Genomic DNA, 12,852 nt, shown 5'->3' with positions numbered 1-12,852 from the left:
AGCGTTACACCGAGGCCTGTACTCTGGAGCGGGATCGATTTGGAGGTGGAGGGTCCGTCATGGTCTAGGGCAATGTGACAGCATCATCGGACTGAGCTTGTTGTCATTGCAGGCAATCTCAATGCTGTGCGTTATAGGGAAGACATCCTCCTCCCTCATGTGGTACCATTCCTGCAGGCTCATCCTGACATGACCCTCCAGCATGACAATGCCACCAGCCATACGCTTGTTCTGTGTGTGATTTCCTGCAAGACAGGAATGTCAGTGTTCTGCCATGGCCAGCGAAGAGCCCGGATCTCAATCCCATTGAGCACGTCTGGGACCTGTTGGAGCAGAAGGTGAGGGCTAGGGCCATTCCCTCCAGAAATGTCCAGGAACTTGCAAGTGCCTTGGTGGAAGAGTGGGGTAACATCTCACAGCAAGAACTGGCAAATCTGGTGCAGTCCATGAGGAGGAGATGCACTGCAGTACTTCATGCAGCTGGTGGCCACCGACTGTTACTTTTGACCCCTTTTTTAGGGACACACTATTCCATATCTGTTAGTGACATGTCTGTGGAACTTGTTCAGTTTGTGTCTCAGTTGTTGAATCTTGTTATGTTCATACAAATATTTACAGTTGAAGTTTGCTGAAAATGTTAAAAAGGTAAAAATAAAAAATGACACTCTTAACAAACAGTTCTTGTGCTGACGTTGCTTCCTGAGGCCGTTTGGAGTTGGTAGTGAGTGTTTCAACCCAGGACAGACGATTTCGCACTTGGCTATCCCGTTCTGTGAGCTTGTGTGGCCTTTCACTTCGGAGCTGAGCTGTTGTTGCTCCTTGACGTTTCCACTTCACAATAACAGCACTTACAGTTGACCGGGAAGCTCTAACAAACAAATGTTTAAAACATTTATTAAAACAAAGCAAACAGTGACCGAACAGATGAGGCAGGACTTGGAAATCCTAAAGGGAAAACAAAGGGAACATTCAGGCTAATGACAGCCAACCGATGATGGGTGACAGCGGGGATTCCCAACCACTAGGCTGTGGACTGGCCTGCCTTTGTTTTATAGTTTATAGCTTGGCTCATGCACAGATCTGTGATACAGGTCAGATAACCATTCTTTCCTATGCAATATTCAAAACACAAACAATCAAGATGGATTTAGGGCCTGTCTAATAACACATGTAAAACCGTGAGCCCTTGGTCTGTATGGGTCGATCTGTAACGTAGTCAGTAATGTCCAAACAGGTATTTTCCATGAATAGCCCTGCATGGTTATTACCTGTATCGTAGGTTTAGTATGAATGAGTCTGACATGGATTAAACCCACTTCAAATATACTGGGTAAAACCATAGTTTTTAGTGTCAAGGGGTATAAGTATTTGCATGGGGCGAGGCTCCCAGCACTATTTCTGATCAATTCATTGTTGCAGAACTTCTGAAATATGAACTGAAGCTAACTTAAAAAAGGTTCTACCTAAAAGCTAGCACTTTGCAGTGTACATTTTACAGACTAGTCACATAACCAATATGAAAAGAGCCAGAGGCTGGTGCTTTGGTCGGTTCAGATATTTAATTCTCCCCAAAATAATTTTATTGTTGTTTCTACTGGAACCAAAAATGATGAATCAAGCAATACTTACCATCTATGGCAGGTATATAATAATCTACAGCAACCAGTTGGTTCCTGTACCTCTTGCTTAAGGGTAATGGGATCATCCTCTGCTGATGAGGCCATCTTCTTGCTTTGTTTGTAAGTCCTTTTAGTGACATTCTATGGATGAACAAAGTACACTGTTTCAGAGTAAAGCAAAACAGTGTTGAAAAATGTGTCATGCACTCCAAAAGGAATTCATTATAAAATGTGTGGGATATACAAACATAGTTTTCAGAACCACTAAGGGTCTAGTGAGCTCTCACATAAAAAGTAATTTTTTATTCATTCTAACTATGGTTATTAACAAGTGCAACACTGCATAATAATTCGAAGGTCAATTATATTAATAAAACAGGTATTACTGTAGGAATGCATACATAAGTACAGATATAGTTCCTATGTGATAATATTACTGTATGTCTACATTGTATATTTTGTTGTATTCAGATATTGCTGTTGAAATTTCACTTCTTAACTAACAGTGCATCGTTGTTAACTTCTAATGAGCTAGCTAGAGCATACAACCACCTAACAAGCTAAAGCAGCCAACTTACTGTCTAGTTAACAGTAACTACCTACAAATGGTTTGGCTGAGCTAACCTTAGCTAGCACCACACTGATAGTAGACTGGCCTAGCTAGTAACATTAACCTTAGTTTGCTTTTTAACTGAGGTTGCTAGCTAGCTAACTTGGCTAATGTACAGGCTAGTTACTTTACATTTATGATGGACATTAAATTCGATCTGGACTATTTGAGTGGGCTTCTATCCGGGTACACATAGCCAAGCTATAGCCAGGCTAAACATGGTAAATGGCTAGTGCTATTATAATGTAAATAGCTAGTTTCATAATGTAATTAGCTAGCAATCAAAGAGTTAGCTGACAGTTGGGTAACCAATAAACTGGCTAGCCTAACAACCACTGTCAGCAAACTGGTTTATCCTGCCATGGCAACGATTAACAAGCTTTTTGCGTCAGTTATATTGTTAGCTAGATAATATAATTCGCAAACCAACAAGCTAGATACTGTTTGTGTAAACCAGCTAAATTCCAGATGTGTCACTTAGTCCTTGGTTAACTACATAGCTATGTTGCTAAAGACTGGCTGGGGCCGAGAAAAAGATGGTCCCAACAAAGGGCGCCTTATTTGCATCGAGTTTTTATTTGCATCGCTATTGCACATGAAATCCACCCACTGTCAAGACAAACATGTGAACACCACAGTGACAGTCAACGTTTACCAAGGTAAAAAAAAGAATAATACGATACATGTAGTTGAAATGTTGAATTGAATTTGTCTTGACAATGGGTGGATTTCATGTGACAACTCGATGCAAATAAGGCGCCCTTTGTTGGGACCATCTTTTTCAGTTGAACGACATCGAGGTTAACAAGTGAACTATTAACGTTTGGGGCTGAGTAACGGCTGCTACAATTTCCTGCACGTGGGTATTTCACGATAATTTCTACAATTTCCAGATGGATACATAAAGTGCGTGCTCAAATCCAGTACTGTTTTTACCTACCCCATGGATTTTTAATTGAACATGGCTCAGGTGCTAATTGATATTGTCTGCAAAAAAAAAACAACTAAAAAGAATGTTACAAATACCTCCAGAAGAAAGGCCCGCTCAAGAAATCTGTGAGGTGTCCTATCTGTGGCCACAAGCAGAAAATGATCCTGCATAATGGTACAACTGGTATTGATTGGCATAGAGAACTTTGGAAAAGTTTGAAATGAGGTGTACTGTAAGAAATGTACAGTGAATCAAATTTTCATTTTGAGATGCTATGTAGTCATTAGCTAGTGTCATAGATTCTAGGCCTGTGCACAGCCAGGCCAGGCTGACATTGACCTGTGGAGACTGGTGGGAGGAGCAATAGGAGGGGCTCATTGGAATGGCTGGAATGGAATTGACCACAAACATGTGGTTTCTATATGTTTGATACCATTCCATCAATTCCATTCCAGCCATTACAATGAGCCCATCCTCCTATTGCTCACCCCACCAGCCTCCTCTGACATATTATTTCACCAGCAGGAACACTTTTTTAAAAGTTGCTATGAACATGCATTGAAGACAATCTAAGCTTTCCAGTGGCCGGTGTCCTTCATAATTGTGTATGTCCTGCTCGGGAAATTTGATTACCAGTCTTTCTGCAAGGGCTCACACTCCTGTGTCCAGACTGCATTCCAACTCTGGACACTGAACAGCAAGGGAAGAGCTAATTGAAGAGCTTAGGAGAAGCACACCCTACCTTTGGCCTGCAGCCTACCACTCAAGATATTTAATGTCTGTCTGGAAAGCTTTTGTTCTCCTATTTACAACAATGTGGATGTATTTCAACTGCTACAGAAAAGTTAATTGATAATCATAGTGAATTACTATGATTATTGATGAACTTTTCAGTAACAGTAGAATGTAGTAGAATTACTTAGTCTACGTTCCATTTCAACTATCACTTAGTGTCTCAGTGTACTGCCCCAATAGATCCACAGATGCAATCGCTATTGCACTGCATGCTGCCCTATCCCATCTGGACAAGAGGAATACCCATGTAAGAATGCTGTTCATTGACATTTGCTCAGTCTTCAACACCACAGTACCCTCCAAGTTCATCATTAAACTTGGGGCCCTGGGTCTGAACCCCGCCCTGTGTAACTGGGTCCTGGACTTCCTGACTGGCCGCCCCCAGGTGGTGAAGGTAGGAAACAACACCTCCACTACGGTGATCCTCAACACAGGGGCGTGCTCAGCCCCATCCTGTACACCCATGACTGCATGGCCAAGCACTCCTCCAACTCCATCAACAAGTTTCCAGACGACACAACAGTAGTAGACCTGATTACTAACAATGACGAGACAGTCTTCAGGGAGGTGGTGAGGGGACTGGCGGAGTGGTGCTAGGAAAATAACCTCTCCCTCAACAGAACGAAGGAGCTGATCATGGACTTCAGGACACAACAGAGAGAGTAAGCCCCTATTCGCATCGTCGGGACCTCAATGGAGAAGGTGAAAAGCTTCAAGTTCCTCAGCGTACACGTCACAGACAATCTGAAATGGTCCACCCACACAGACAGTGTGGTGAAGTTGGTGCAACAGCTCCACTTCACCCTCAGGAGGCTGAAGAAATTCAGCTTGGCCCCTCAGACCCTCTAACTTTTACAGATGTACAATTGAGAGCAATCTCTCAGGCTGTATCACCACCTGGTACAGCAACTGCACTGCCCGCAACCGCAGGCTTTCCAGAGGGTGGTGCGGTCTGCCCAACACCTCATCAAGGGCAAACTACCTGCCCTCCAGGACACCTTTAGCCCCTGATGTCACAGGAAGGCAAAAAAGATGATCAAGGACAACAACCACCCAAGCCACGGCCTATTCACCCCGCTATCATCCAAAAGGCAAGGTCAGTACAGGTGCATCAAAACTGGGCCCGAGAATCTGAAAAACAGCTTATATCTCAAGGCCATCAAACTGTTACATAGCCATCAATAGCCAGCTCCCACCCATTCGCTCAACCCAGCACCTTAGAGGCTTCTGCCCTATGTACATAGACATGGAATCACTGGTCACTTTAATAATGTTTACATACTGATTAACTCATTTCATATACTGCATTTAGTCAATGCCACACAGACATTGCTCATCCTAGTATTTATATATTTCTTAAATCCATTATTTTACTTTTAGATTGGTGAGAATTTTTAAATACTACTGCACTTTTGGAGCTAGGAACACAAGCATTTCGCTACACCCGCAATAACACCTGCTAAATATGTGTATGTGAACAATAACATTTGATATGGAGAAGAAAAAGAAAAAAAGAGCGCTTACCCATTTTGTGTACAGAATTATTTGATAAACACATCTCAGTGATGTTGTTTCCTAAGATCATGTTTCGGGTCTTTCAACATTATACAATTTCACCCATCAGACCTTAGTTTGTGTCATAAGTGATATTATGCTAGTTCCCATGGATTTACTGATCCCCCGCCATTTAAAAGCATGACTAACCACTAGCCAACTCCATTTCACAAAATAACGATACGCACTTGTTCCGATCTTTCAGTACAATCGTGGAAGGATTGGGCCAATGTGGAGAAGACAGGGATGGGTGTTTAGGATGATGGTAGATCTGGAAGAGTCTGGCTGACTGGCAGATCTGGAAGTGTCTGGCTGACTGGCAGATCTGGAAGAGTCTGGCTGACTGGCAGATCTGGAAGAGTCTGGCTGACTGGCAGATCTGGAAGAGTCTGGCTGACTGGCAGATCTGGAAGAGTCTGGTTGACTGGCAGATCTGGAAGAGTTTGGCTGACTGACAGATCTGGAAGAGTCTGGTTGACTGGCAGATCTGGAAGAGTCTGGCTGACTGGCGGATCCTGGCAAACTGACGGCTCTGGCTGCCTCATGCTGACTGACGGCTCAGACTGCTCCATGCTGACTGGCGGCTCTGGCTGCTCCATGCAGATTGACAGCTCTGGTGGCTTCTTGCAGACTGACAGCTCTGACTGTTCCATGCAGACTAACAGCTTTGGCAGCTCCTTGCCGACTGGCAGCTCCTTGCAGACTGGCAGCTCCTTGCCGACTGGCAGCTCCTTGCAGACTGGCAGCTCCTTGCAGACTGGCAGCTACTTGCAGACTGGCAACTCCATGCAGACTGGCAGCTCCATGCAGACTGGCAGCTCTGGCTGCTCCAAGCAGACTGACAGCTCTGGCCGCTCCATGCAGACTGGCAGCTCTGGCTGCTCCATGCAGACTGACAGCTCTGACTGCTCCATGCAGGCTGACAGCTCTGACTGCTCCATGCAGGCTGACAGCTCCTTGCAGACTGGCAGCTCCTTGCAGACTGGCAGCTCCTTGCAGACTGGCAGCTCCTTGCAGACTGGCTGCTCCTTGCAGACTGGCTGCTCCTTGCAGACTGGCAGCTCTGGCTGCTTCATGCAGACTGGCAGCTCAGGCTGCTCCGAACAGGCAGGAGGCTCCGGCAGCGCTGTAGAGGAGGAAGGCTCTAGAAGCGCTGCACAGGCGGGAGACTCCGGTAAGCGCAGGAGAGGAGAAAGGCTCTGATAGCGCTGAACAGACAGGAGACTCCAGCAGCGCTGTAGAGGAGGAAGGCTCTAGAAGCGCTGAACAGGCGGGAGACTCCGGTAGCGCAGGAGAGGAGAAAGGCTCTGATAGCGCTGAACAGACAGGAGACTCCAGTAGCGCTGTAGAGGAGGAAGGCTCTGGAAGCGCTGAATAGGGAGAAAGCGCTGGCTGCGCTGAACAGGTGAGGCGCACTGAAGGCCTGGTGCGTGGTACTGGAACTGGTGGTACTGGATCGAGAACACGCACAGGAAGCCTGGTGCGGGGAGCTGCCACCGGAGGACTAGTGTGTGAAGGTGGCACAGGATTTACTGGACCATGAAGGTGTACTGGAGAGCCTGAGAGCAGGACTGGCACAGGACGTGCAAGGCTAGGTAGGTACACAGGAGGCCTAGTGCGTGAGGCTGGCACATTTTTCACCAGCCGACTAACACGCACCTCAGGACTAGTATGGAGCGCTGACCCAGGTGCCATTAAATCCCCGACACGCTCCGTCGGACAAATCTTTTACCTAAAGCACCAAGTTAGCAACTCCCTCATTACTCTCTCCTCCAATTTCCCCATTAACTCATTACTCTCTCCTCCAATTTCCCCATTAAATGCGCAGTTTTTCCTGAAAGCGTCTGTGTGTAGGAGAAATCGCTCCGTTTTGTACATCACATTTGGCTACCGAAACGAACCGAAAATTCAGTCACCTACAACGTCAAACTTTTTCCGAATTAACTCCATAATATCGACCGAAACATGGCAAACGTTGTTTGGAATCAATCCTCAAGGTGTTTTTTCACATATCTCTTCATTGATATAGCATACTTGGAAGCCTGCATTCTTCTCTGAATTCTGTGGAAAAATACTTGCAGCTGACTTTTGCGCACCAATTTCGGCGCAGGACACCGGGCGGACACCTGGTAAATGTGGTCTCTTATGGTCAATCTTCCAATGATATGCCTACAAATATGTCACAATGCTGCAGACACCTTGGGGAAACGACAGAAAGGGCAGACTTACTCCTCTCGCATTCACAGCCATATAAGGAGACAATGGAAAACAGAGCCTCAAAAATCCTGCTCATTTCCTGGATGCCGTCTCATCTTGGTTTTGCCTGAAGCTCACGTTCTAGGGCACGCACAGAAAATATCTTTGCAGTTCTGGAAACGTCAGAGTGTTTTCTTTCCAAAGCTACCAATTATATGCATAGTCGAGCATCTTTTTGTGACAAAATATTGCGCTTAAAACGGGCACGTCTTTTTATCCAAAAATGATATAGCGCCCCTAGAGTTTCAAGAGGTTAAGAAAAGGCTAAGCTTGAGAGTAGGCGCATTATTTTCATTTTATTTGCGATTTTCAGAAATCGTTAACGTTGCGTTATGCTAATGAGCCTGAGGCTTTAGTCACGATCCCGGATCCGGGATGGGGAGTTTCAAGAGGTTTTAATGAATGAATCGTGGTACATGAAATAACTGATATAAATAAATAACAACAAAACGGAACGTGAAACCCAATTACAGCCTATCTGGTGAAACTACATAGAGACAGGAACAATCACCCACGAAATACAAAGTGAAACCCAGGCTACCTAAATACGGTTCCCAATCAGAGACAACGAGAATCACCTGACTGATTGAGAACCGCCTCAGGCAGCCAAACCTATGCAACACCCCTACTCAGCCGCAATCCCAATAACTAAAAAACCCCACTATGAAATACAACAACATAAACCCATGTCACACCCTGGCCTAACCAACTAATTAACGAAAACACAAAATACTAAGACCAAGGCGTGACACTGGGCCAGACTACACTCAATCATATGACCCACTGAAGAGATGAGTCTTCAGTAAAGACTTAAAGGTTGAGACCGAGTTTGCGTCTCTGACATGGGTAGGCAGACCGTTCCATAAAAATGGAGCTCTATAGGAGAAAGCCCTGCCTCCAGCTGTTTGCTTAGAAATTCTAGGGACAATTAGGAGGCCTGCGTCTTGTGACCGTAGCGTACGTGTAGGTATGTACGGCAGGACCAAATCAGAGAGATAGGTAGGAGCAAGCCCATGTAATGCTTTGTAGGTTAGCAGTAAAACCTTGAAATCAGCCCTTGCTTTGACAGGAAGCCAGTGTAGGGAGGCTAGCACTGGAGTAATATGATCAAATTTTTTGGTTCTAGTCAGGATTCTAGCAGCCGTATTTAGCACTAACTGAAGTTTATTTAGTGCTTTATCCGGGTAGCCGGAAAGTAGAGCATTGCAGTAGTCTAACCTAGAAGTGACAAAAGGATGCATTAATTTTTCTGCATCATTTTTGGACAGAAAGTTTCTGATTTTTGCAATGTTACGTAGATGGAAAAAAGCTGTCCTTGAAATGGTCTTGATATGTTCTTCAAAAGAGAGATCTGGGTCCAGAGTAACGCCGAGGTTCTTCACAGTTTTATTTGAGACGACTGTATAACCATTAAGATTAATTGTCAGATTCAACAGAAGATCTCTTTGTCTCTTTGACCCTATCATTTGCTTACTGTGACCACAAAAAAAAGAAAATATATCTTGTGCATAAGCACTTGACCACCAAAACTCAATTGGTTTCAAGCTGAGAAGTGAGAAGATAGGGCAGGAATGAGGCAAGCGATATCCCAGGAGCAAGAGTGGCTTTGAGCTGTTGAGAGAGAGAGAGAGAGAGAGAGAGAGAGAGAGCAAGAGAGAGAGAGAGAGAGAGAGAGAGAGAGAGAGAGAGAGAGAGAGAGAGAGAGAGATATACTGTGATATGCCTCTTTATTTCAATACCTGTTATTAGGGAGACTCACATTTGATTGAGATGGGCTTCAAGTGTTTAGAAAAGTGAATTGATCGAGACTGACAATACGTGGATAAACTGGAATGTGAATGGTTCCTATCAGTCCTTTACGAGCTGAGCTCATATCACCGAAATAGCAGCTCCATCAACAGAGATGTATGCCAGACACCCAGTAGGCTTGTCTCTCTCTCTCTCTCTCTCTCTCTCTCTCTCTCTCTCTCTCTCTCTCTCTCTCTCTCTCTCTCTCTATCTCTCTCTCTCTCTCTCTTGCTCTCTCTCTCTCTCAACAGTTCAAAGCCACTCTTACTCCTGGGATATCGCTTGCCTCATTTCTGCCCTATCTTCTCACTTCTCAGCCTGAAACCAATTGAGTTTTGGTGGTCAAGTGCTTATGCACAAGATATATTTTCTTTTTTTTGTGGTCACAGTAAGCAAATGATATCTTATGAAGCCATCATAAGCCCTTCATAAGGCCTGAAGCATTTACAAGCAGATGTTGAACTATATAAAAGGGTAGTATAAGGCTTATGCCACATATGACAAAGCAAAAGACATGAGGATGGTATGGTAGACATTAGCTTCTAAATAATTTGTGACGCATTATTGGTGGCCTTAAAAGGACTTATAAGGGCTTTATTAAGCGTTATTGGATATACCTTGTTTAAAGTGTGACCCTTCATTTTTTTAATGTGTAATTACTGTCAATTCATTTTAACCTTGGAAAAAATTGCACTAGCAGGTTTGAAGGAAAATGAAGGAAATATTGAATGGTTTATTAATATGTGGTCAAAATACTGTTCTCAAAATACTTTTAGTATGAAATGTTTTATGCACTGTACCTTTGAAAATCAAGTCAATGTTGAGTGAGCAGTTGAACTAAGGTGTCATGTGTGTGTGTGTGTGTGTGTGTGTGTGTGTGTGTGTGTGTGTGTGTGTGTGTGTGTGTGTGTGTGTGTGTGTGTGTGTGTGTGTGTGTGTGTGTGTGTGTGTGTGTGTGTGTGTGTGTGTGTGTGTGTGTGTGTGTGTGTGTGTGTGTGTGTGTGTGTGTGTGTGTGTGTGTGTGTGTGTGTGTGTGTGTGTGTGTGTGTGTATCAGTGGGTTGGATAAAAAGCAGAAGGAAAATTTCCGTCTCGTCTAATAAATCTCTCTATCTTGACAGCTGCTGGAAAAGTTCCATTGTGAAGTGAACGGTAAGTGGTTCTATTTAAAGTTTATTCCTTTTATAGGCGTCAGTGTATTGGTTTAGATAACCCTTATCTTATACGCACTAAGAACAGTATAAAAGCTCTAGAGGCTTGCACAGTGTGCCCTGTATCACTCGCTCATTTTCTCCTCACATCCACACACATTGACGTGGCAGTAGGTATACTGGCAACATGGCCCCGAAAAAAGTGGAACCCAAGAAAGTCGAGCCTAAGAAACCAGAGCCCAAAGCAGAGGCCAAGGCAGAGCCAGCAAAGGCCCCTGTACCTGAGCCTCCCAAGGAGCCTGAGGTGGACCTCAAGAGTATCATTCTAGATTTCACACTGGACCAGATTGAAGAGTTCAAGGAGGCGTTCACCTTGTTCGATGAAACACCGACGGGCGAGATGAAGATCAGGTACGCCCAGTGCGGAGACCTAATGCGGGCCTTGGGTCATAACCCCACCAACACTGATGTGCTGAAGCTGCTGGGCAAGCCCAAGGCTGAGGAGATGAATTCCAAGCTAGTGGACTTTGAGACTTTCCTGCCCATGCTGCAGCATATCTCCAGAACCAAGGAGACAGGGACCTTTGAGGACTTTGTGGAGGGTCTGAGAGTCTTCGACAAAGAGGGGAATGGCACGGTGATGGGGGCCGAGCTCAGGCACGTTTTGGCTACCCTTGGGGAGAAGCTGATGGAGAGCGAAGTGGACCAACTCATGATCGGACAAGAGGACTCAAGTGGCCATATCAATTACACCGAATTTGTCAAACACATCCTCTCTACGTGAGCTGCTCTTTCTTGAGTCACATTACAAATTCTACTTTAACATTGCCTGGCTCAAAGGACTGAATGGAACATATATTGGCCTTTCTGTCTGTATGCTGAACAATGTTGATTCCTAAATAAATGCCCAGCATTCTAGGTCTGTTCAGTCATTTTTTGAGAAATACTGTTTAAAAAGCAACAGCAGCAGTAAATATAAGCCTCCAAAGTTGGCTAGGTTTGGTGATATACGGTCATTGCTGAGAAATACTGTCAGAATGTATCTCCGGTAAAGACAAGCTGTTGAAACCCATTTAGTGTCTGATTCAAAACCAAATAAGTCACAATACGGACTTTGTATAAATACAGTACATGACATCAATTAGTAAGTGTGAGAGTTGGGTTTGTGAGTAAATCACAGGCTTCCTACAGGGACAGATCACACACCAGCTGCTTTCCAGAGCTCCAGACTGATTGATACCCCACATGTCACAACTAGGTCTAGGATTTGCTATATTTTTGAAAAGGTCACAATAGATCATAGGCCAGGATTCAATCTGAGGCATGTTGTAGGGCGCTGTCGACAATGCGCCTTCTGAAGCCAAGGTCCCCACGTTCGCTGAGATTGCATTCATTACCTTTCATGTCAAGCGCTGTACAGCGCGTGTCAGATTGAAATTCATTGACTCCCAAGCACAGTTTCTGAATATACAGTGCCTTCAGAAAGTATTCACGCCCCTTGACTTTTTCCACATGTTTTTGATTTAGTGCCTGAATATAACATTTATCACGTTTAGATATTTTTTTTGTCACTGTCCTAAACACAAAACCCCATAATGTCAAAGTGGAATTAAGTTTTTTGAAATGTCTTGAGTCAAGAGGAATACAACGCCTTTGTTATGGCAAGCCTAAATAAGTTCAGGAGTAAAGTTTGCTTAACATATCCCATGATACGTTGCATGGACTCACTCACTGTGTGCAATAATAGTGTTTATTAACATGATTTTTAACTGATTACCCCATCTCTGTACCCCACAGATACAATATCTGTAAGGTCCCTCAGTCGAGCAATACATTTCAACCACAGATTCAACCACAAAGACCAGGGAGGTTTCCAATGCCTCGCAAAGTAGGGCACCTATTGTTAGAAGGATGTAAATATTCCTAAATAAAAATATTCCTAAACATGCATTCTTGCAATAGGGCACTAATGTAAAATTGGAAAAATGTGGTAACGAAATTAACTTTATGTTCTGAATACAATACTGTATATACCACTCTTTATATTTTCAAGAATATTCTCAAGCGTGGTGATGTTATGGGTATGCTTGTCATCTGCAAGGTCTAAGGAGTTGTTTTAGGATAAATAAAACCGAAAAGAGCTAAGTAC

At 44.1% G+C, this 12,852-nt stretch overlaps 1 protein-coding gene across 1 annotated transcript; it reads left to right on the top strand.

Moving 5' to 3' along the window:
* The first annotated feature begins 10,835 nt into the window (after positions 1-10,835).
* cmlc1 (cardiac myosin light chain-1) lies at positions 10,836-11,608 on the top strand. Its single transcript, XM_064987960.1, has one exon. It carries the CDS (start codon positions 10,891-10,893, stop codon positions 11,485-11,487), a length of 597 nt encoding a protein of 198 aa, XP_064844032.1. The 5' UTR covers positions 10,836-10,890; the 3' UTR covers positions 11,488-11,608.
* The last annotated feature ends 1,244 nt before the right edge of the window (positions 11,609-12,852 follow it).

The sequence above is a fragment of the Oncorhynchus masou genome, chromosome 1, assembly GCF_036934945.1.
Source record: "Oncorhynchus masou masou isolate Uvic2021 chromosome 1, UVic_Omas_1.1, whole genome shotgun sequence".
Lineage (NCBI taxonomy): Eukaryota > Metazoa > Chordata > Actinopteri > Salmoniformes > Salmonidae > Oncorhynchus > Oncorhynchus masou.
The sequence above is the reverse complement of the archived record's forward strand: the minus strand, read 5'-3'. Positions and strand labels throughout refer to the sequence as shown.

Excerpts from the sequence above, each read along its gene's own strand:
- cmlc1 (XM_064987960.1), top strand. The coding sequence starts at position 10,891 with ATGGCCCCGAAAAAAGTGGAACCCAAGAAAGTCGAGCCTAAGAAACCA.